This window comes from Phaethon aethereus, assembly GCF_964289735.1.
Source record: "Phaethon aethereus genome assembly, chromosome: 12".
NCBI classification, from domain to species: Eukaryota; Metazoa; Chordata; class Aves; order Phaethontiformes; family Phaethontidae; genus Phaethon; species Phaethon aethereus.
The window spans coordinates 7,702,386-7,726,585 of NC_138588.1; the positions used below are offsets into that span (position 1 = coordinate 7,702,386).

The 24,200-nt window shown below is 44.2% G+C and overlaps 1 protein-coding gene across 1 annotated transcript in view; it reads left to right on the forward strand.

The window, feature by feature from the left end:
• AKAP13 (A-kinase anchoring protein 13) overlaps positions 1-24,200 on the forward strand; it is a gene marked incomplete at both ends in the record, with an annotated part of 153,309 nt that overhangs the window by 71,758 nt on the left and 57,351 nt on the right. Inside the window, one exon of the mRNA XM_082005025.1 lies at positions 21,377-21,458. Within this exon, the coding sequence (XP_081861151.1) occupies positions 21,377-21,458 (82 nt within the window). The remainder of the gene's footprint in view (positions 1-21,376; positions 21,459-24,200) is intronic.

A 24,200-nucleotide genomic window follows, 5' to 3' on the forward strand; every position in this document is an offset into this window, starting at 1 on the left:
TTGGAGTAGCTCCTAGAATTCTTTAATGCTGAAATATCTTCTCCGCTTGCAAACCTGGGGCTCTCCCTCCTTTAGATAAGTGGTTTCTGCTTAAACTGGCTTTTCTTGTGACTGTCCTTTCGGGCAAGGGTTGGCACAACTCAGTCCATGCCGACGGTGACACTAAGAGTGCATGGCAGGGAAGTAAGACGTTTTGAAGGTGAGATGAAACAAGTCCTCTCTGTTAAAAAGAGAAGGGGGTGGGGGGAGTGATATCTGTGCTCAAAGTATTGGCTTTCTCTGGCTCTCGACAGTTTGAATGTATGCTGAAAAAATTATTTTTAGAGCACTTTAAAAGCTTTGTAAGTTGTTTTCTTCTCTTTCAAGAAAACAGAATTTATATAGAAACATATTGTTTCAAGTAGCAGCTGAATTAAATATTGAAAACCAGGATATTTTGATTGAATTTTTTTTTTTTTTTTTTTTTTTTTTTTTTTTTTTAGGGAAGCATTAGTCTCCCTAGAAAAGTACATTATGTTTTTATGCATGTCTTATTGTGAGCAATGTGTGTTCCCTATCTGGTAAGCATGTTCTCTGGAGCATCGGATACCTTTTGGCAGGTTGGCTCTTAAAATATACTGTGTGTTATCTTTTACGGAGGATGTCAGCAGATGTCTGGATCCCGGCAATGAAATAGCAGGAGGGGGAGGCAAGACAAACCTGGGGTTTATTGTGGAAGGCTGTTGGAAGTGGAAAGGGGAGCCAGGGAGATAGGTAGCGGAGTGTGCTGCGGGCCAGGCTTTTAGCTCCCTTGTGCAGGGCAGAAAGCAGCTACAGCAGGGTTTATTTTAAGGCGGTATTTAGGTGAATAAGTGAGATAACATAGGTGCCCATTTGGGAGTTGCATATCCCTTATTTTGTGTCTAAGGCTGGTGAGCAAGACCAGACTTGGGGGGCATTCAGACTTTTTTTTCCCCAAACTCCCAGGGCAGGGGAGGGAACGGGGTGCTGACTGCAGCCGCTAAAGAGAGACCAAAGTCAGGAAAGGAGCCCAACTAATATTTTCTTCCAGTCTTACCAATTGACCTAGCCAAAAAAAGCATAAAATAACAACAGCTGTTGAAAAAAGTCTAAATTGTGTGCCTATACTAACAGATGTTTCCACAAGCCATTGATTTTTAGGTTGTCCCAGCTTAAATACAGTCCAGGGGTAGAAAGGGTCAAAAGGGTAAAATATATCTCGGAGAGTTTTCTCTACTTACCAGAACTTTATAAGCTGTCAGTGAAACTGTAAACAAAGTTGCACCAAAATATATAGTAGCTTTCAGTTTAAATGGTGTCTTTCTGCTTGTTACTGGCTGCTTGGGTTAACAAAGAAAATATTTTTCTTTCAATAGCTTTCAGATCTTTTGCTGGGTATTTTTTCTTATGCGTCTGCATTAAATAAGCCCATTTAACAAAACCTGATCCTCTTATAAACATGGAATAATGACAGTATCCCACATATGGGTTTCATTAATTTTTGCATGTTTTGAAGTTGCCTTTTTTCTCCGAAAGGCTAACTTCAGAAACAGCAGAGATTAATGCTGCATAATAGCCAAAATGACTAGCTAAGCCGTCAGCAATTCTAACTTGGGATGGAAGGAGTTTCTAGTTAAATTATTTAACTGTTCCATAACGAAAAGGATATTTTTTTCTGTACAGAACGATGCTGCGTAATCTGTACTCCTCCCAGTTGCTGTTACTGGTTTGTTTTGATTGAACTGGCATCCATTCTGCTGATTATCTGCAAGCTTTCTTGCTTCTGAGTGTTGTAAATGTTTTGTATTTTAGCCTCGAGAGAGAGCTTCAGAACACTTCCCCCTTTCTTCCTAAGAAAACAAAACCAACCCTTTCCTTGTAGTCACTGGTGAGAAATTTCAGATGCTCCATTTTCCTTATCTGCAACACAGTCACCTTTGCAGCTCCTGGAATAGTCTGAATTGGTAGGATAACTCAAGGAAGTTGAGAGGGAGCACAAAAATCCAGCAACTAAAGTTTTCCTAAAACACCTGTATTGGCCTGACATTCCCAGTGTTTGCGGGGACGTTCCCTACCTTTAACTGAGGTGAGAGGAAATAGGAGCAGGGTTTGGATCCGTTACTCCAGTTAGTAATTATCCTTGCAACAATAAATGTTACTGTAAAGGGATCTTTGAAAAGCTGGTGGAGGAAATGTAGCATATGTTAGTTTATAACCTTAGAAATAATTATTTTATTATTTTTCTGGAGCAGTGTCAACAGTTGAGAAAATTCATCACTAATGATGATGCCTCCATGTATCTGGCTGTTAATTATACATATGTTTTATGTCCTGAAATTCCTTTAGGAATATCTTCTAAAACTGGGCTAAAGAGGGGAAAATATATAGCATGTATTGGCATAGCAGCTCTTAATGATGGCTTGGTGGAGTCAATGAATCCTGACCCTTGCTTATATATCTTTAGACAAGAGTGATGAAAGTAGGGTAAAAATTGGTAAAAACGGGTTTCTTCTGCAGAGTCAACATTTTTTCCTGGGCTGTTAAGCTGTAAAGACATGTTTGTTTAATATTCTTTACAGAGGACTACCAGGGAAACGGATAAAACAGTGAGCAAATGAATACTCTTGTGGTCCTAAAGCAGACCTCCCAGGCAGGAGCTGGAATCCAAATGCCTCCTCTCAAAGTTTACGTTGGATTTTATTTCAAGTTTCCAAATGCATGTAGAGAGGGCATGAAAATATTGGTTGGATGCGAGCGTAGGTAGGAGGGTGAGCAGGAGCGTCTGTTATTGCTGGGGAAAGGGGGGCTTGGCTGCATTCAGAGCATCTCAGTTACCGGTCGGGTCCGAGATCCTCCTCCTCACAAAGCAAAGAGTAAAACTGGAAGGGCAAAACAAATACCACAGTGTCTTCAATCCCCTGCCTTCATTAGCAGCCAAGCAAAAAATTGACCTGGAAATGTGATGGGTGCCTTTGTACGGTGCTCTGCTTTCCCACCACTTCCCCTCCCAGATTTTCAAGTTTCAAGATGGAAGAAGAGATAACTTTTTCCCTTTTGACAGAGTGCCCGGCCCGGACAATACACTGGGTCGTGTGGGCTTCCCAAGGGCTGAGTCCTAGGGACTTCAATTAAAAGAGGAAAGGAAAAAAAAAAGGAGGGAAGCTGAATCATTTACTGGCATGATTTATTCATCTGAATGACCCTTCTCTGTTTTTCAGTTAGATTACAGGGCCTTAAACCAAAGGCATAAAAGAATGGTAAAAGTTGAATAATTTCCTCAGTTCAAGATGTGTCATTTTTATATTGTCTATTAATTTTACTCACTGATACCGTACGTCATTTTTGTTGGGCTTTATCCGCCAATTCATCTATGTAATCTGCTATCCTGTCTCTGTTTTTAGCTAAATACATAAGCTATTTAGATAGAAGCATCCAGCAGGCGTGTCACGGCACTGATCTCATGTTGTGACGAGGCATCCCGCAGCGGCCCAGGCGATGTCTGTCCGCTCCTGTGCCATGCTGACAGCAATGGGCATCGTGCTGTCGTTTCGGAATACAATGCTATGTTTCCTGCACTCTGCAAATGTGAGGTGGTCTGTTTTCCTGCACAAAAACTCATCCTGATTTTTAATCTCATACCTTGAACTGTAAGGCTTCTGGAATTTATTTTATGGGATAACGGAACATAGGTTTTTATTTGTGTAAATCAACACTTTCTTACATCCCAGTGATGCCAGAATATTTGTTATGCATGTCATAAAAATGAAAAATTCCTTCGTGTTCTGCGTTTGTGAACTTTATAGATAATGAAACATCCCCTTTTTCTTGCACTTGAGACACATGCAATGATCTCCTACTTAACTCCTGTGTGGGACGAGTTATTAGACTTTGCTTGTTTAGCTATCATGTGGATTGAGCAGGCCTTCAAATATTTGGTGGATAGCCTGTGCAAACCAATTTCAGGTGGCTTGTATAATGTTTACAGTGGTTTGAAAACTCCTATAAATACAACTTGCTGTTTTAAATACTTTTATTTATATCACTCTCTCTCCAGATCCCAGAAATTGTAATCCTGCCTTTAGAATGGGAGGCTTGAATCACTGTAATGAGCAAAGGTTACTGCGCATCGTGTGCATGTAAAATTTGCACGTTCATTACCAGCAACTGAAAAACATGAAGGGAAATTTAAGCTAAGCTAACATGACCAGCTTTAGTGTTGGATGAGGTCAAAGAAGTGAACGTCATTTCTGATTACCGCCTTCGGCAGCAGCTTCAGGCTGGGCTGAGCCAGCCGTGAAACCAAAGCAATATCTCCCATCCAGATGTCTTGGTTGAAAATTGTGTTATTCTTTACGAAAGACCCCATTACTTTTGTGTTTCACCCAATCTGTAGATCATTAGACCCTGTGCCCTGCTGGGAAGTGCCTGAGCGCGGGAGCCGCCAGCGTCCCGGAGGATGCAGGGGACATGCAGCACAGATTGCTTCTGGGAGGCTGATTTGCTTCTGCAGTTCATAGCTCAGGTGCTCCTTGACAGCCTGTTTTGGGGACTGCTCCTACTTTATCCACTCATGTTTTCCCCTCCCTGTTTTCAGGATGCTGGAATTTACAGGGTAAAACAACATGTCCAATGTTCAAGAGCGAGAAGTATTTCTCTCAACTCCCATAACACACTAAATAAATATCTGTGGCATGGTCCAAGATCCCACAGCACTTCAGCCAGCCAGACATCTCGATTTGCGGTTATTTTTGGTAAAGGCAGAACTAGATGTTGCAAACCGGCGTAAAGTCAGCTGAGGGGTTGCTAATCTCTTGCGTGGGATGTGTTTCTCCTGTAGCCATTTGGGAGCAGTAAGATGGGCAGTTGACTTCCTCTGGAAGGTTGTTGCCCATGCGCCATGTTGAAGGGCATGCTCCGTGGCAGACCAAAGCTTCAGCATTTTTCCAAAGGTTACTTGGACAATAGAAATTCCTGAGAAATGTACACTGACTCTCTGAGAAATACTAGAAAAGGGAAGGTCAGGAAATGGCTGAAGGTCTCTCAAGGTGTTTTTGTATTTTCTCAAAACACGCACTTGGTGTATCTGTATGTCTGACAGCTTTCCAAGCCCTTCTTGTCCCTCTTTCATGGTTCTTCAGATGTTTATTAGATGGTTACGTCTTTGAGCTCAAACACAGCTGCAGCTGTACGGTGGTTTGTTTGGGTATAAAATTCAGCTTGGTCATGTTGTCCCAAAGCACGGTGTTGCTCTGTGAGGAAAAGTTTCTCTCCAAACCTTTGCGTGAAGATCTGAATGATTCACAAAGGGAACTTTTAGGAGAGTTGGGGCTGTCCAGGCTGGAGAATAAAACTTGTGTTGGTACTGTGGATGACTTGCCCCAAGGATTAAGTCAAGATGGAGAATTTCGAGGTATTTTGGGACCAGGATTGTTGCCTGCATCGCTGACCTTCCCTCCTATAGCAGCGCGGTGCTTGCCACAGATGGGATCCCTGTGATGTCCGATCATGGGGGACTGCCCACATCCCTCTCTGTGACTCCTTTCTGTGCCCTAGCGTGTAGGGGAATCCCAAATCATGACCAGCCTTTTGGGGCCACGCCATGAAGAGGACGCTGCTTGGTGGGACGCTTGGCGGGCTGTGCCATGGCCAAAAGGATGTAGCCCTGAACCAAAGTGCCACCACAGGGATGCACATGGACAGGCAGGGTGGGAGCGGGTCAGACGCAAAACTCCTCTGTCTTGCAATGCTCCTGCAAAAATGAGAAATGCGTTACCTAACATCCAGGGCTCTTTACCGAGGTCTGCGGCATAAGTGCTCACTAGCGTTCAGCAACTGCCTGGTCATCTTCACAGTCCACGTTTCAGCATCCGTCTCGGTCTTCTCTCCCGGCAGACACGATGGATGTACGTACGCTCCCTTCCAGATTGGACACGCTCCTCTTACAGGCTTTGCAGTATTAGAGCGCAGATTTCCTTTGCCTTATTTAGTTTTAGCAAAAAAGAGGTTTGTTTTGTCTATCCTTGCGAGTGCCAGAAACATAAAATTTTAAAAACACTTTCCGAAAAGCTGATTTCTTTTAAGAAAATTGAAATTGTAATTCTTCTCTGTTACTGTCTGAAGAATTTATTATCTCCTGTGTTCAGTGCCCAAAAGTGGGTTTTGACTTGCTTAAAACAGGGAGAATTTTTTCCTTTCATCTACTGCTCCATTAGTTCCTATCACAGCCGCAGTTAAAAAAGTTAATACACCCGAGTATTTCTGTAGATTGCATCATTTTCAGCGTTTCATAACGATACGGCAAAAGTAATTTGAAACAGATAACAATAGTGCCGTCTGTTTCAGAATAACCATGATTTCCTTGTCATTAAGAGGTCTGGTAGCGGGTGGAGGAGGAGGAGTTTTATCTGGATGAGTTACAGATCATATGGTGGGATCGAGTGCCCTTTCCTCCCCCCGCTCCCGTCTTTTCCTTCCCTTGAAATCCGCAGCGCTGGACTTCGGTTTGGATACGAAACGATTGGATAGTTTCAAACTCCCGTCTGCACAAAGCGGCTCAGCGCTTCCAGATGGTTTTCATAAGGAGCCCAGAACTGTCGCATCAGCAGCCGGTGGCCTGGGCTGCTGCTCGCGTCTCCGCTCCATTTTGAGCAACTCACCCCTGAAAAAAGAGAATTATTTAGCCCTTGGAGTAGGGGGGGGGGTTTTATTATTATTTAATCTTTATCCTCTGATTGTCCGGTGCATTGTGTTTCTGAGCATAAATACTATATACTGTGTAAACATGGGTATGGCATTCAAGGTTCTGCCTTAAATAGATGGACAAAGGAGACTGGAAACCTTTGTTCTGCTTCGTCCGGGCTGAGTCTGTCTTCTGCGTCTGCTCGGGTGCCTGTGCGCGTCTAAGGCTGTGTGCAAGGCAAGATTTCTAGCCTGAAACAATGCAGCAAAAGCCCCACCTAACGTGGGAAGAGAGTGATGGTCTCCCAAGGGGGAGTGTGTCTGGCATATTATCTTCTATTTGTTTATATTATGTTTCTCCCCCCCCCCCCTTCGACAGCAGGGTCTGGATGTGAAGATGAGATGGACTTTGGGTGTCTGTAGTCGTCACTGGCCTCCTGATCTTGGCTGTGAGTCAGGAACATAACCACAGAAAAACTCTTGGAACAAATTAGGGATTTGGTATTTTACATTTGAAAGGAAGAGAGAAGGGAGAGAGGGGGATATTTTTTGTTGGTTTATTTGTTTGTGGTGATTATTTCCCTCTGTGGCTGAAGGTGTAGAGGAGTTCAAGGAGATCAGCTGGCAACCTTTACTGGTGTATCGAGTTTGCCTGGCAAGGTTTTGGTAGCGGGGGCTGCAGGGGCGGCTTCTGCCAGAAGCTGCCAGAAGCTTCCCCTGTGTCCGACAGAGCCAGTGCCAGCGGCTCCGAGATGGACCCGCCACTGGCCAAGGCCGAGCCCAGCGGCAACGGTGGCAGCGCCTCTGGGGGACGGAGTTAAGGGGAAAAAAACCTGTGCAGTTGCAGCTGGAGAGAGGAGTGAGAACAGGCGAGAGGAACAGCCGGGCAGACCCCCAGGTCAGTGAAGAAGGAGGGGAGGGTCGTGCTCCAGGTGCCGGAGCAGAGGTTCCCCAGCAGCCCCTGGGGAAGCCCACGGGGAGGCCGGCTGTGCCCCTGCGGCCATGGAGCTCCACGGGGGAGCAGATCTGCACCCGCAGCCGGGGAGGGCCCCAGGCCGGAGCAGGGGGATGCCCGAAGGAGGCCGTGACCCCGTGGGCAGCCCGCGCTGGGGCCGGCTCCTGGCAGGGCCTGTGGCCCCGTGGGGAGAGAGAGGAGCCCCGGCTGGAGCAGGGCAGAGCGTGAGGAGTCCTCCCGCTGAGGAGGAAGGAGTGGCAGAGACCAGGTGTGATGGACTGACCACAACCCCCATTCCTCATCCCCCTGCGTTGCTCGGCGAGGGGAGGGAGAGAAATCGGGAGTGAAGTTAAGCCCAGGAAGAAGCGAGGGGTGGGGGGAAGGTGTTTTAAGATTTGGTTTTTATTTCTTATTATCCTACTCTGATTTAATTGGTAATAGATTAAATTACGTTTCTGTAAGTCAAGTCTGTCTTGCCCATGATGGTAATAGGTGAGGGATCTCTCCCTGTCCTTATCTCGACCCACAAGCCTTTTGTTGTATTTTCTCTCCCCTGTCCAGCTGAGGAGGGGAGTGACAGAGCTGCTTTGGGGGGCAGCTGGTGCCCAGCCAGGGACAACCCACCACAACTTGATTAAGACACATAATTATGGAGGAAAGTAGGTCATCATTTTGATTCACGGGTAGAGCATGGATGTGTACTGAGTCCTGGGACATGTCCTGTGCTCAGCATCACCCTGCCTGGCACTGGCCGGGCAGCTTCCCTGGCCAACTCTTGCCATCTTCATGCACCTTCCACCTGAACTTTCCGTTCCCTCCTGCCCTATGAAGGCACACGTTGCGTTACTTGTGACTTTTTGGCCATACCAAGACACTTGTGCATAGCTCAGAAAAACCAGCCTCCTCTTTTTAACTTCCTGCTATGAAGGTTGCATATCTCCCAGTGTATCTCCCACCCCCTTTGGCTAGAGATGTTTCTCATTTTTCGTTACCTGTAGGAAGGGTGAGATAGCATGAGCCACAAAAGACTGGGTGTTGATGCAGCTACAAGTCGGACCTATCTTGCATCTCAGTGGAAGATGCGCTGTCGCAGTTAGTAGCGATGCTCACATGGCAGTCTTATCTGCAAGATGGACCTTGCTTGAACCCTGCAGCTGAACATCTCTTTCTGGTTGCTACTGGGGCTCTGCGGTTCAAAGATGAAGTGCTTTAGGTGGAGTGCCTAGACAGAGCTGTGCCGTTGTTGTTTGGATAAATCTTAGCTTTATATACCAGCAGCCATCGCTAAATTAATTTGAAAACAAAATTAACTGACATATCAGTTAAAATACAGGTGCTCAATAAAGAGCATTATTAGTTAATTAGAGCATTATTAAGATTTAGAGCATTATTAAGGCATAGTGACTGCTGCAAATCCCTTTACCTGAAGTAAATTCACACACTTTGTTTATAGGTTCCTCTCTTGTAAATTTAGATTTGAGGAAATCCCTGCCTTTTATGGTAGTGTTTGAAGGGCTGGAATGCTGTCACAGCCATTTCTGATTCCTCATCTCAACGGGCACATGATTGCTGGGATTCATTACTTGTGGAGAAAACTGGTGGCTCCAGAAAGTCCCCAAAGAACTACCACATTTCATGTGTGTTCTAATACTGAAAGCAGAAGCTTTGCTCATTGTTGAGGAGAACAGAGTCATTGGCTGAGATCTCAAGCTGGGGGTTGTAGCTGAAAGAGAGCCTCACAGAGGAGATCCTCCTGATTTCAGCTGATGGTGTGGTGGAAATGAAGCTTTGAGTTGTGAGGGAGAGACTGCAGCCTAATGAAAGTGGGGGCAGATACCTCGCGTTGACTAGGTAAGAGCATACCTGTGTCACTGGGAGGAGCTGATCTGCTGCGAGTCCCCAGCCCACTCCAGCGCACGAGGGCACGTTCGTGGCATGATGTCCAAAGGTAGACCTTCGAGCAGTGGCTGGACGCCATGCCACTGAGCCATGCTGTAGCCTTAGGAAAAGAGGCCCTTCTCAGCTTGCTTACCGACTCTGCTAAGTTTGGAGGGTAATTATGCTTTTGTGTAATCTGACCGTATGGATTGGGGGTGTCATATCCAGGAGAGCTCAAAATAGTACTTTGTGTTTCTGTAAACTCCCGTTCTTCGGTGTCTTACCAAATAGGTGTGAGGGGAGTCAGTTCCTGTGTTACTCGCGGGCCAGCTGCTGCTGCAGCGTTTTTGGACAGCCAGAAGGCTGGGTAGCACTGGAAAGAGAGGAGCTGGAGTGCCCGCTCACACCAGATGGGTTTAGGCCTCCTTTGGAAGACTCTTCCTACATTTGAATGCCAAAATCTCACTTTTTATCCGTTTTGGCAGGCTGCAGGATTTGAGTCCCCTCTGCCAGAGCTTGAGCTAGTGGCTACAAAGCACCTCATATGACCAGGGGACCAGGGCCACCCCAAGGGGCTGGATGAAAAGACCTATAAACCCTTAACTAAGCTCTACAAGTGGAGCGAATCCCAGCAGCAGGAGATGGACCTGTTCACCCGGTGCTGTGGAGGATGGCTTTTGGAGATCTGCAATTAAAAGCTGGGTTGATAAGTGCCGTTTCCGATGTCCGTTTCCTGCTTTGCAACACGGGATTAACAATTCCTGTGTTTCCAGCTTTTCTACCCAGAAAAGCAGCAAGTTCTGCTCTCTACAAACTCGCAGCCACAGAAACCCCTGTTCCCCATTCGTCTCTCTCTCTCTCTTTTTTTTTTTTAACCACCCCCATTCCGTTTTGAATCGGTGAATGAGAGAATGTCTAAAGCCGGCGAAGTATGGAAAGATTTCATCCCTCGAGAGGTCAGGGTGGGGTGGAAAGCGGAGGGGGCTGCAAGGGGGCAGTTTGAAAACAGGAAACCATGTGGCAGCGTGCACGCAGGGCCCAGCTGATGTGAATGAGCTATTGAGAGGGGAGAGACGCTTGGCTGGCCCAGCATTAGAAAGACGAAAAAACTTTAGGGTGGTTTGTTTTGTGGAGTTTTTCTGTCTGTTGTTGTTGTTGGGGGTTTTTTGTTTTAGGTTGGTTTTTTTTTTTAAGAAAAAAAGGCTCTGCCTTTCAGGCTAGAATAAAAAAGGGAAAACTATCTTTTCTGGACAGCAAGTTGCTGAAATCTTTTGCTCTTGTGTTGCAAACAACAAAAAAAAGTAACTGGTTGATTTCCTTCCCCCCCCACCCCGCGTGCATGGATTAAATCATAAGTTTCCATTCCTGTTACAGGGAAGCGTTAAGCCTGAAATTGTCTTTCATTCACCTGGCCTGGGGGAGAGGGAAGAGTCTTTTTACCCCCCTGCAAACACGTCCCTTTGCTTGTCCGTCTCTTTTTGGACCAAGCAAACGACGCGAAGTGCCTGCAGCCGGAGGTGGAAGAGGCTGGCGAAGAAAAGCTGCTGCTTTTTCTTCCCCCCCTTCCTCCTCTTTTTTTTTTTTTTTTTCCCCTCTCTGAAGAGATGAATCATGCTCCCACAACTGCAAAGAAATTTTGAAAGCTGGGAGAACACTGGTGCAGGACTAAAAAGGCAAGTAGTGACGTCCCAGCCCAAATCAGGAGGGAGTGGCTTTATTTCATTATTTTCTTTCCTTTTGCCCTGTGCTGTCATTAGAAATCTAAATGCAAAACCAAGCCTTCCTGTCTGGTGAACAGTAAGGACCGATTCGAGAGGAGGAAAGTACCTTTTTTTATTGTTCTTTCAGTGCACAAGGCCATGAAAGAAAAAGCACGTTGGTGACTATTTACTTGGATACGGTGGTTGGCTTTTTTTTTCTTTTTCGTTTTTTTCCTGAATTAGACCTGTTGTGGCTGAGCCTACCTTCTGCCTTCCCTCTTGGAGCGTCAGAGTTCCTGCTGCACACATCTGGCTTTTGTTCTCTTTTCGGGCAGGATTTTCATTCTGGTGCTTTTTGGATATCAAAGTTGTCTGGAAAACATTTTTTTGTAATTATTATTACTATAACAGGAAGGCTGATACCGTTCTTAGGAGTTGAAAAAAAAATCCTATATGTATAAAATATCTTTTTTTTGCTCTAAGTTCCTGCGTTGCCTGTATAGGCAAATCTGTTCTGAGAAGACTTTATCAGTTGTTCGCAGCTCTGGGATTTTCTTTTTCCTCTTAAGAGGCTCGGACGGGCTGGTGTGCTGAGACACGGGGACTCCTCTGAGCACGTTTGTGAGAGGTCTGGAGTGCGCCTGGCCGCAGTCAGCCCGGGGTTCATGGTGGGCTCTGCTCCTCCGCTCCCAGCTTTTTGGACAAAATGTACGAACGTCACAAGAGGCGATACAGCCTGTGCGACATTTCCAAGGTGGACAGGACTGTAGATGTTGTGTTGTTAAAGGTATGATGTTTGTGTACCCTTATTTACAGTTCCTTTCCCCATCTCTAACGGGTCTGTCTGTTCCCCGCTGTACTTGTGCCCCTCAGCCCAACGGTGCAGAGGGGGAGCAGGTGGAAGAGCTCTTGCCCTTCAGCATGGAGATGGTTTTGAGTGCTAGCAAACCATTTTATGCCAAATATTATTATCCCTGCAACCTCCTGTGACATGCAATCAGATGCCCTTTTGGAGAGGTCTCTCTGGCCACCTTCCGTGTCCTCTGCCATTAAATGGTCCCCTCCTGTTTTGCAACTTTCACCACTTGCAGGTGGGTTTTCAGCATAAGGTGGCATTAGGCAAAGGGTTTTCATTTCCAGTGGTCGCTTTTGGGGTTGAAACGCACAGGTCTCCTGAAAGATATATTCTGCCAAAAAAGGCATGATGGATCCTCCTTTGCCTCTGCTTTTTGTTTGTGTTTCAAGGGTGTTGCTGTTGGTCTTACTGTTTAGGTGTGAATTTTGTCTGAAGATGGGTTGGAGCAAGAGCCAGGAGTGGCTCTTGGCTAATTGTCCTAGTGTTGTTCCTCCTCTAATCTAAAATTAGCAAGTGCTCCACCAAATGGCACGGTGGCAGTCTGGGAATGTCCTGTCTCCGTAATAGCTTTTTGGAGCTTCAGCAGTTTCCTGGCAAAGTGGATGGAAATCGGAAAGCAGCCAGAGGGACTGCAAAACACAGCCCAGTTTAGAGACCTGAACTGCTGGAAGAGAATTTCTTTTCCCTCTCCCTTTTTCTCCCTTCTCTTAGCTGAGGTAGTGGGTTTCTGCGTGATCATATGGCTTCCTTTTTTTATGATTTTTGCTTCATGCTCTTGTTTCCGAGTTGAGAAGCAAACATATAAAAAAAAATTCTCAAATCACTTCTTCTACTGTATCTGCTCTGAAATAAACCTAGCACTTGTTAACTTGCTTTGTTTAGGAAATAAAGTATTTTCCTTTAATTCAATGAATCCTTTGGGTTTTGGTGACACAAATAACCATAACTTGTTTTCTCTACCAACTCAGTTTTGTTGAGTATTTTTGAACTGTCATGTTAACGATGCTGGTTGAGGATGAATCCCATAGTATTCAGTCTCTAGACACTCTGAGTCATTTAAAAATGTAGACATATTGTGCACCCACTACTCATGTGAAATGACTGCTTAATAGTTCTTGGGAGAAAACCTGGTACCCCTGACAACCTCGGTTGCTAATATAAAAAAAACACAATCTTTTTTTATAAAGAGTATCTGAATGCCTGTGTTAAAATGTAATTCACTATAATTATCTGACTTCAGTATTTTTGATGTCATCAGTTTCTTAAATTAGTTTTTGTTCAGCAAAGCTTAGATTTTATAACAAAATGTGGCTCTTGTTAGTTCCCACTAGTATTTTCCTAATTGAGTTTCAAAACTGTGGGTTATACTGTCTGTTCCTGCAAATGACTCAGTGTCCATATATGTGTGCGTGTGTGCACGCATTGCTGCTCCGAACATAGGCTGTAGAGGCTGCAGATGTTTCAAATAGGAGGGTGCTAGTGACAGCTGTAGTTACAATCAACTTTAGCTTGATTTTTAGTAGTTCTTCATGTGTTAGCTGGTTTCTATAACATAACTGGTAGATGAAATTAAATTGTGATGATCTGGGGATCCAAGCCAGCACTAGAGTGCGTCAGTGGCAGATCATCTCTTGACGTTAATGGGAGTTGGATCAGATCCTTGACGAGGGAGCTGGGGGGTGGAGTTTTTTTTGGGGGGGTGTTTTTAATTAAAAGAATTAATTAAAAATGTACCTTACTTAGATCATTGTGTTTTAGTGAATTAAGAGGACCGGGTTTCTTAGGTGTCAAGTATTGAAAAGCAAGTAAATATCCTTACAACAAAAGCAAACCCAAATAGGATCCATTAGGAGTGTTTGATCTGAATGTAATTTTAACAAGATAACTGCAAAGCACCCAAGAGCTTTCAGTTTGGCCTACAGATTGGCTCGGACAAGCCATCTTTTCTTTGAGTGGTAGATGATTATGTTCTTTGCTTCATTTTAAGGTGGAGAACTTGTTAATCATGCCATAGGAAAGAAAAACAGCTGGTCGAGAAGGACAACTGGAACAAGCTGTGAACAAAGAAGATCTTGTGTCATTTCAGTTACTAAGTGTTTATAGATGGGATTATATTTGCGTTGATTGCAACCATTCTTAGATACAGTTGCACAAGAATTTTGGTTCCTACCCACTATTTTTCAATGCACGTGTCTTCTGAAGGGTCAGTGTGTTGGGGCTCAAATTTTCCATGTTTAGATTATGCCTGAAACTGGCTTGTGAAGTTACGAAACAAAAAACCTCAGCAATTTTAGGCATTGATGCACACAATTATTTTTAGCTTTAACATTGTTTCTTCCTCCTCCCCATATATGAAAAAGCAAGATGCAATGGGTAAATCAGTGTCCTAGCCTCTATGTTGGATTTAGGACTTCATCTTTACTGCGGCTCTGTTTGCTGCTGCAGCAAATGCAGACAGGGTGAACTTGGTTACTGAGCGTAGTGGTTTGCCACTGTAACAGTGAAGCCTGGATGGTGCAGAAATGGCATAAAAAATTGCCCTCATCTTTCCTGCTGGGATTGCATTGTAGCAGACGAGGGACATGATGTGGGGAACGTGGGATATCTGCTTGTCTGAACAATTCGCTGAGCTCTGAGCAGCTACGTGCAGGGTAAAGCAGTCTGCGCTATGTTATTCCAAGACTCAAAATGGGAAGTCTCAGTGTGCCCATGTGTGAGTTGGCAGCCCTGTCTCATTTTTACGTTGTGCCTGCTACCACAAATATAACTAGGGACAGAATACGGAAACCACACTGGCTGGCACCTTGCAAATACATATGAAGTTAGACAAGCATTCAAGCCTGGATGAAAAAGCTGTGCTTTGCAGAGTTAGAAAATAAGAAATGGGCTGGCTTTGAGAATGAGAGACTGAGCAATCGCAACTGGGAATGTTTTGTAATTGCTCATTGCCTATACCTACATTTCACCTTTGTACATGAATGCTCAAACTGTTAAGTGTAGACGGAAGGTGGAAGTTTTTTCATGACTGGTTAGCTGCTCTTCAGATGAACAGATCCCGTTCAGCTTCCAGTTAAGATCAGAACCTTATTCATGAAATTAAAACCAGCCCAATGTTATAAAAATAATTAAGGCATTTTGAAATTAAAGGGACAGCATTATCAATTAGTTAGTCTGCTCCCTGGTGCAGGGCTGCTCTGGTAGTTGTGCCCCAGTGGGGGAGAAGATCCTCTGGAATGAACCCTGCCCACCCAAGGCAAAGTGCAATTTGCAGCATCCTAAGCTAAAAGTAGTATGTGGAGAAGGTCATCAAATTAACTGAAACTAAGGTTTCTTCCATGGTATGTTATCATACTTAGAAAGCTTTTTTGTTTGGTTAGTTTTGGTTATGTGAGACATAAACATGTCCTCAGATCATGGGTATGCAGTATTGCATCAAATTTTGTGGCCTTAAAATGGCTCTGAGCTTCAATCCTGCACTTGTCCTCACTGGTTTGGTTATTGAAGGGACAGCAGGAGAGAAGTGTATTTATGATAATGTGGAGAACTTCTGAGTTTTTCTGGTTGTGGCTCGTGTAGAATTAGAACTGGAAGGACAACTTAAATGAAAGTAATGTGTTTTCACTTTAGGGACATACATGTTTGTGGGAATTTTGCTCCCATTTTAGTCAAGAGATGGTTTTTATGCAAAGCCATTGGTGTTATATTTAAAGCTTAATTAAAGTTTGTTGTTACCAGGACTCTTAATTCTGCTGGTGGAGGACATCCCAGTGCCAAGGGCTGGAAAATGTTCTTGGGGCACACGTTCCTTTCCCCAGTTGGGACATTGCCAGGGAGAAAAGTGCACTCTAGGAATTCAGCATTGCTCTTACACCACAAAGTGCTAATTTATTCAGTCATTTAAAATGTCCTGTGGTTGTAGGAGCCTCTTCTGGTGTAATCCTTCAGTGTAGTTCTCTATAGCACTGCTCACTTAATACTGTCTGAAAGATGATTGCCAAAGCAGTGCTTTTTGCTCTTAATGAGAGTTTTGTGTATGTGGAGGCTTTTGCACCAGCAGCTGTTGAAGGAAGACAGTGGAAATTCCTTCCTCAGGTGCCCCATCCCTCATGCTCCTTTCAAAAGAGATTTGGAGGATCTTGAAAGGTGATGTCTGTGAAGGGGGTGAATCAACTGTTGCTTTAGTTTCTAGTTCAGGATTTAGAGGCGACTGGAAAATTCCATCGTAAATGGAATTGTAAAGTTAAAAGTTGCTCAGAATAAATATTGAATTCCAATTATGTGTACAATTTTCTTCATTGAAAACTATCCTACAGGAAATTTTCAGGAACAGGTAGTTCCTAGAGAATAATTAAGATTTGCATTAAAAAATAAAATTTAAAAACTCATGTTGTATCATTCCTCATTATTAAACAAATTAGTTATAATTGAATTTAAAGTTTTGCTTGTTTTTCACTATTTTTGCTCTTCAATGGATATTTCAAATCTTTGCTAGTGTCAGTTATTGCTCAGGGTGGTGTACGAATACTTAATGATACACCAAGCAAGCTAGAATTACTCTACTAAATATTTTCCTATGTGCAATGGTATCTGGTTTTAGCTGCAAGGTAAAAATTAGGCTGGAAGCTGGGAGGAAAAAAAAGAGAGAAATGGAAACTTGTGAATTTAGGACAAAGTCAAAACAGTATGGAGGGAAGAAGAATCTCTAGAGATTTGCTAGGAAATGAAAGTTAAAATCATCTGGTTCCTTCTGCTCCAGAGACGTTGATTTATATTGCTACCAGTGAGGTTGACAAGTGCAAACTTTTAAAATAGCGGAAGATTTCCTGAGAGGTCAGTGTGTTTTCTTTATTGTGAAATGAAAGGCAAGAAGAATTATACTAAAACCAGAGGGAGAGAAAAAGGACTTTTCCATGGTGGAAAGGTAGGAGAGGTGCATGGAGCCAGGTAGCCGGCCCCCGAGGCGAGTGTTTTTAGCAAGCCCTCCACCACACCGCTCTGCCAGAAGTAGACATTTTTGAAATGCCTTCCAGGAAGGAGGTCCCGATTCTGGCTTTCATGGGCAAGCACTGCACAGGACCTCGAGTGCTGGAGGGGGCTAGATAACTCCTCAGCCAAGACTGTCATGCAGGGAGAGAGGAAGGAAGAGCCTGGGAATAAAGGCTGGGGTCACTTGTCAGTCCCGCGTGATGGAGCCTGTTTTTGTCTCACAGGTTGTCCAGTGCTGTCCTTTTCTTATGCAAAGGTTTCTGCATTAAGTCACATCGAGTTTCAAATTTAATGTCTGCAGGAAGATGTCTCTGAGAGTCAGGAAATACATACATGTGTGCCCAGAAAGAGCAATCAAACCGTCTGCTGCTTGTAACTCCAGCTGGTGTCCTAAAGCCCTCTTTGGACATTTAATCTGCTAATGTTTCACAGGCAAACAGAAAATCCTTCGGGATTCAGTTTTTGGTGCCTGGGGATGTGCTTCCATGATTCATTCTCTGTCTGAGCTGCAGATAAACACATTCAGGCTTCTGCATGGAAAAATAGCTGGTTCTCTCCTGGCGTTTTTTCAAAAGCTGCGTATTGAAACTCTGTTCCCAGAGGCTGTTTCACATTCCCTTCTGCCATCTGAACACCGCTGCATCCTCTGCTCCCACCACAAAGACTTGGGATGCCCAGAATCGATGGGCTGTAATCAGTGTGGGCAAGGCAGAAAGCACGTGGGAGTTTTATCTTCTGTGGCCACCAGCCTGTGGTTCTGTCGTTGGGCTTCTCTTAGCAAAACAGAGGCCAAGGGAAGAAGAGAGGGATAGTTTTGTTACATATAATGCACACATGTCTGCAAAATCTCAAGACAACCGTATTTTGAATTCTTCATACTGGTGTATTCCCCAGCCCCTGATATTCAGGTGCTTTTATACTGGTATTTTCTCTACAGCCCTTATTGTCTGTACCTGCAGTCACTAGTCCTGAGTAAATATGAGCAGAATTCAGTTGTTGAGGAGGGATCCCAGTACTCAGTCTTGGGCTGTGGATAATGGGGTTTGTGTTTGAGTATCTGTGGACCACCCAGTTTCCTGAGAGCAGGCAGTAAACCTCCCTGAAATCCTGTCTGGGCTCGTTTTGGCGTAGGGAATACTTGTATATAGTGGTGGTTTCCTTTGTTTGTATTTTGATGATGGTGATGATTATTATTCCTGAATTAGGGCTACTGAGATAAATACTTAGTTCCTAATGTTTTATTTTGTACATAATCAGGTATATCTGAAACAGCACCTTAAACCTCAGTGTTACTCTCTCATTTTTTTTTTAATAGGAAAAAACAGACGTTTTCAATACTTGGCAAAGTCGCAGGGCAGAGGAGAGAGCTGGCTGGGTAATGGGAAAAATACTCAAATCTCTTTTGAAAAAATGCCAATGTCTATAATGCATTTTCAGTGAATGACTCAATTGGTTCTATTAAAGGAAAAAATACAATGTTAATTCAGCCTAATATAGTTTAGTCTATTACCAATCAACTGATAGGCTTGAACCTCCTCATATTTTGCTTTTGTACTGCTAATTATTGAACAGGATGTTTAATTATCAATTTCCAATAGTGGTTATCAGTATAAGTCAGGAGTAGCTCCCTTAAATTCAATGGTGATATTAAGAGTAAGGAGGATCAGGCTCAATATGATGAGGAAGGAGTTAGGTGTGAGCCAGTCAGAAGGAGGCAGGATTTGATTTTATATATGAAATGGGTTGTTCCTTCATTTCTGTGGACTTGAGCACATTTGCATTTGTCCTCCTATATGTGTTCAGGCTCAACCTCTAGATTTGCCTTTAATAAAATGGAAGATAATGTGCTGCAAAATAGATTCTGGAGAGAAAATAATGTTAACATATTTACTGACTTTACAGACATAATGTGATGTTTATTGACTTACAGCTCTTTTAATACTAAAAAAAGTATGTATAAATTCTGCAGTGAGGTTTAATTGGTACGGTTAGATACCCTTCAGCTTCGTCTGAGAACAGGGCGTATCTTTCTCCCATTTAAAGAATTTGAACGGTGACCCATGCAACAGTTAAATCCAAACACCTTTATGTCACTTTGGAAAACAACAAAAATCACTGTTTTGAGTATTTACGTACAAAAGCCTTTCTCAAACTTCAGACTGCCTCTCTTTCCCTCTCCACCTCTCATTTAATATATATGTAATATAAGTAAAATGGAGAAGATGGGTATACAGGTGTGTGTGTACATGTGTTGAGTATGGGTGCAGGGAAGGATGGGATCTTAGCTGTATGTACATATAAGGGTCTACTGGAATCTGAGATGATGTGTATATAATGCATACGTATGAGAAGAGACAGCAAGGAACTGCTAGGAAGTGTACATCATTTCTAAGAAAAGTAGCCTGCAAAACTGCATCAGGGTGGGGAAGGACGTCCAGATGGGACGTGCACTGAGGTCACCCTGTGACCTGACTCTGGTAGAGTACAAGGTCTCCTTCACCTCTTCTGGGAGACTCCTGCTCATTTTTCCCCTCTCAGATCATCTCTGCTCCTTCACGGTCTCCCCCAGCAAGAGCTGCTGGGGGAGGTCATGGCACCCTCATTGCTGGAGGATTTTAGGGGTGCGTTGGATTAAGACCTCTCAGGTTATAGTTGAGCCTGACTTGGAGCAGCAGAAAGGAACTAGCTGACCTGTCAAAGGCCCTTCCAATCCCATTTTGTCATCACAGAAGTATAGAGGAGGACAAAACCTAAGGAAGAAAAATGTGCTGTAGAAAGTAGCTGACAGGTCTGGGGGATTGGAGCGTTGCCTGCGGTGTGGGGAGCAGGAGGTGCGCAGGGGTGCTGGCAGGAGCCCCTCCGGTGAAGGGCAGGGGAACGCAGCCAGACGAGCGAGGAACGCCAGCCAACGACTGCAAATAACAAGTTCTGTGATCTCAGCAAGAAAGGGAAGAAGGACGTGGGTCATTAGTCAAAGCAGCAAGTCAGGTCAAGGGTAGGAGAGTCTTGTTTTTGCTTTATTTAAAAAAAAAAAATAATGAAAAGGAAAAAGCAGTGCACGTGGGAGAAAGGAGAACATTGAGGGGATGGGAATGCAGCAAGGGACTGCAAAAATGGAGCAGGATCATGGAGGAGATCTGAAGACAGCTCAGCGGCAAAAAGTAAATAGTAAAAATTCTCTATTTGACAGAGAGAGGGAAAAAGAAATTACATCAGGAAAGAAAAGGAAAACCAGAGAGAGGGTAGGAGAAACAGTTGGCATATAAAATCAAAGTTATCCATTTCAGTAGCTTTCTTTTGGCTACAATATAACATGCAAGATCCTGTCTGTTGAGGCAGGTCAGGACAGGAAACAACCTCTGATTTCTTGACATGGGACATGGGATTGTCCAGATGAGATTTGCTTGTGTTTGACAAATAGAGGTGTTTGGCTAGGAGGAACTGCAGAGCTGCCGAAGGAGACCCCTGCAAAGGTGTTTCCAGAGTCTACCAGCTGTAGACAAGCGATGGGAAGCATATGTTGTATGAGCCAAGGGTTGTGCATAGTCCAGCAAGACTTCAGAGTCAGAATGTTGGACAGCACAACCCAAGTGAGGAAGAGTAAAGCAGAGGCAGATGGGGGAGAGGACTGAGAACAGATCAGTCATCCTTGCTGAAAGACTGGAAGTCACAGAAGGGGTGAGGGACAGGGTGAGGTGATAAGGGCTGATGTTGAAATAAACCATGTGATGTGTCTTAGTGTTAAAATGGGGGTTTCTAAGATGATCATCATTTCAGTTAACACAAACATGTGAAGATAAATATACAAAGTGCTTCTGGTTCTCACCGTGACCTGGACACTTCCTGAGGCCTCATTTCCACATTATCAGAGCACCTTACTATCTTTAAGTTAATTATCTTTACAGCAATATGGATGGTAAGGAATTGCTGTTCTGTGGATAGTGAACCAAGGTATAAAGCAGAGGAGTATCTTGCTTGCAGTCCCGCTACAAATGGAAGTGAGAATTGAAGCCAGGTTTCTTCAGTCTTCAACTAGTAGCTTAAATCATTCATCTGCCCTCTGAACTCCTGCCTTGAGCGGGAGCCACCTTGAAATCATACTTTCCACCAAAAAATAAAAGGTTTTTTGCATATTTTAATGGTCTAGTGATACTAAAAAAAAAAAAAAAAAGTTGTAAGTTACTTTTGAGGTTTTTATTATTGGGACAAAATTAAGCCATAACTATATAACTGCTGGTCGCTGCAGGGTGACATTGCAGAAGAGGCTAACAGGGATGTTAGTGAGAGTGGCCTTTCTTTGATTTGCTCCGGTCTGTTTTTCAGATAAACCGTGAAAGCTGGTGTTCGCTGGAGCCATGTCCCGATTCTTCCCTGCTGGAACATAAGCGGACGCGGGAGTCTCCAGGTGAGCATTGTTATGGTGGTGGCTCTGGGTGAGCAGCCCTGTGGTTCTCATCACCTTTTCTTTCCTTCTTTTTCTTCTTATTTTTGACATCCTTGCCTCAACGGGTAAAATACATAAACGAAGACAGTGTGTAATGAATCTGCCATGAGTCATTGTTAGCGCAGGGTTGCAGCACTTGACTTGCACTGAGCTGTGTGGTGTCACCTTCTTAAATAATGATGTATTTAAAGTACTTCAGTATTTCAATTTTTTCTTTTTTCTTTTTAAATAAAATTAAAAGGTGTGATGGAGCACACAGGCATGGTTTCTAGCTAAAAGGGTAATACAATAAAAGAAAAAAAAAAAGTCAGAAAATTAAACTCCTGAATCCATATTTAGATCCGAATCGGTGGTTTGAGGTTTTGGTTTTTTTTTTCCTCTCTCCTCTGAAAGTTGCCATGATTTCCAGGCTTCAGGAAGCAGGAGGGCTGTTCAGAGACATCGTGCCCACACCCTGCCCACCAGCCATGCTGAGCTCCTAGCCCTGCGTGCTGGCTGGTGCTTTTTGGCTCTTCCACTGGGAGACAAAATCTTGTCTGGGCAAGTTTCAAGGAGGGGTTGGTGTCTAAGATAAGAAAAAAAGCATTTCCTTTCATTGAATTATGCATGTTCAAAACAAATAGAGTAATTTGTCAGGGCCCTGAATAGTGACTTTGCTTGGACCATTCATACAGAGGACGCTTCTTGCCTTGTTGTGAAGCAGGAGTCTCACCTGAATCTCCTTCAGTTTATCTGAGAGATTCGAAAGAAAAACAAGGATTGAGTCACTGAGTGTCAATACGAAATTCAAACCCAATCTTTTCAGAGTGTAGGCTAAGAAGGGATCATCTGGGTGACTGAGCTGAGAGGTTTATTCTAGGTAGAAGTTCTATCTCCCATGAAAGTTAAGTGCCTTTTTTATATTTAAAAAAAAAAAAAATTATTCATGAGTATTCTAAACAGAGCACTGTGAATAGCTCTTTCAAGAGTGTTTTACAGGAGAACCTGTGGTATCACCGTGCTGCTTCTTTCTTGTGTTCCTAAATCCCTTGCCTGTTGGTATGGTATTTTTATGCTTCAGGCAAGAGTTACTGCGCTCCATTTGGCTGCAAAATGATGTGCGCTCGTTTGACTTGCAAACCCTATAATCATGTATTCATATGGATCGATACCAGTTAGATACTTACTAATTATCAAATGCAATATCATGCTGTAGAAATATAATATTAATTATGTAATAAGGTAGCTGTATATACAAATATGTATTAGTAATTATAGTAATACATGTCTGTAACGCAAGCACAATGAGGCAGGTTTTTCAGCTGATTAATGTGCTCTCCCATCAGATTGAAGCAGCAGGAAGATCTCAGGCTCTGCGGGTTCTGGCCTTTCTAGAAATAACGCCCTTACTGTACACGCATCCCTCCGGCTGCGCCGCGGTGCTGTGCAGTGTAGAGAGGACAAGAAAAATCTGGCAGCACCTAACAGCAGTAAAACCACTAGCTATTTTAATGTGGCTAACTTAAAAATACACAACTTTATAGGGAATTAGACCTTTTCCACCTGCTGAATAATCCTGATGAAATGGCTTGTAAGGACAGAGTCCCCAAAATCTTAGAAGGTAACTCCAGAAATTGGAGCTTCTCATTTTCTGTCAATGTTTTTGAAATGAAAGGCCTGGAGGAATGTAGCAGATACATAGCTATCAGCACAGAATTGGAGGGCTCAGCCCTGTCTTGGAGGACACGAGGCTTTGGAAAATGTACGTAAGAGAGTTGCTTGGAAATTTTCTTCCTAGGGCTTCTTACTGGGTAATATCTTTTGTCCCTGTGTTACGTGCAGAAGTGTGTTACCATCATCGCTGTATTTTCACCTGCACCTCCACAGCGAGGAGCGGATAAGCACAGGCGCGCCGTCGGTGCAGCGCGAGCGGCCAGCAGGGGTGGGCGTGTGATGGGAGTGACAGTCCCCTTCGCGTGGCAGCGTTGTCACCGGCGCTCGCCAGCTCACGGCTGTGGGAGACGGAGCGCAGCGCTGTGCAGTGCCTGGGCAGTTGAAAGCAAAGAAAACAAAGCTGACGAGCTAACTGAGAAAAAGGGAGGGGGAGGACCCCCCCAAACAACCAAAAATAAAGGGGAGTGAAGGGGAGAGAGGATTTAGGAGTTGGTTTCTCGGCACAGATGAGCTGAGGTGTGTGGGGGTCCCCATTGCTTCTGCTCCTCGTCATCCTTGGAGGCTTCTGCAGTGGAGGCTTCGCTGCCCCTTGTGACTCATCGTCGGGGCAAGGTATCCATCCCCTGGCGTATCTGGACCGTCCCCACTGATTTTCCACTGGAACGTGGCTCAAGCCCCTTTGTTTTTCAGTCTGGGCTCCGGACATGCTCTGCTGGCTGCCAGCTGGATGGCCAGCACCCTGGCCCGCTCCCTTACAGCCTCTCCGTCTCTTCTTTGCCTTTCCCCCTTCTTTTTTTTTTCTTCCCTCTCTTCTTCTCTTCCCCCTCCCTTCTCCCCCTCGGTGATGGAAAAGTAGTTCAGATTTTCCAGGTTTACCGAAAGGGGAACGGGACCAGGGAGCAGCCGCACCGCCTCCAGTAAGTGCTTTTCCAATTCTCTGCGGTGTGGAAACTCCTCTATGGGGTAATGGGGTTTCCGACCGGCTTCGGCTCCCCCCTGCCCTAAACGGGCGCAGCCCCGCTGCCATCAACAAATTAACGTTATTTTCTC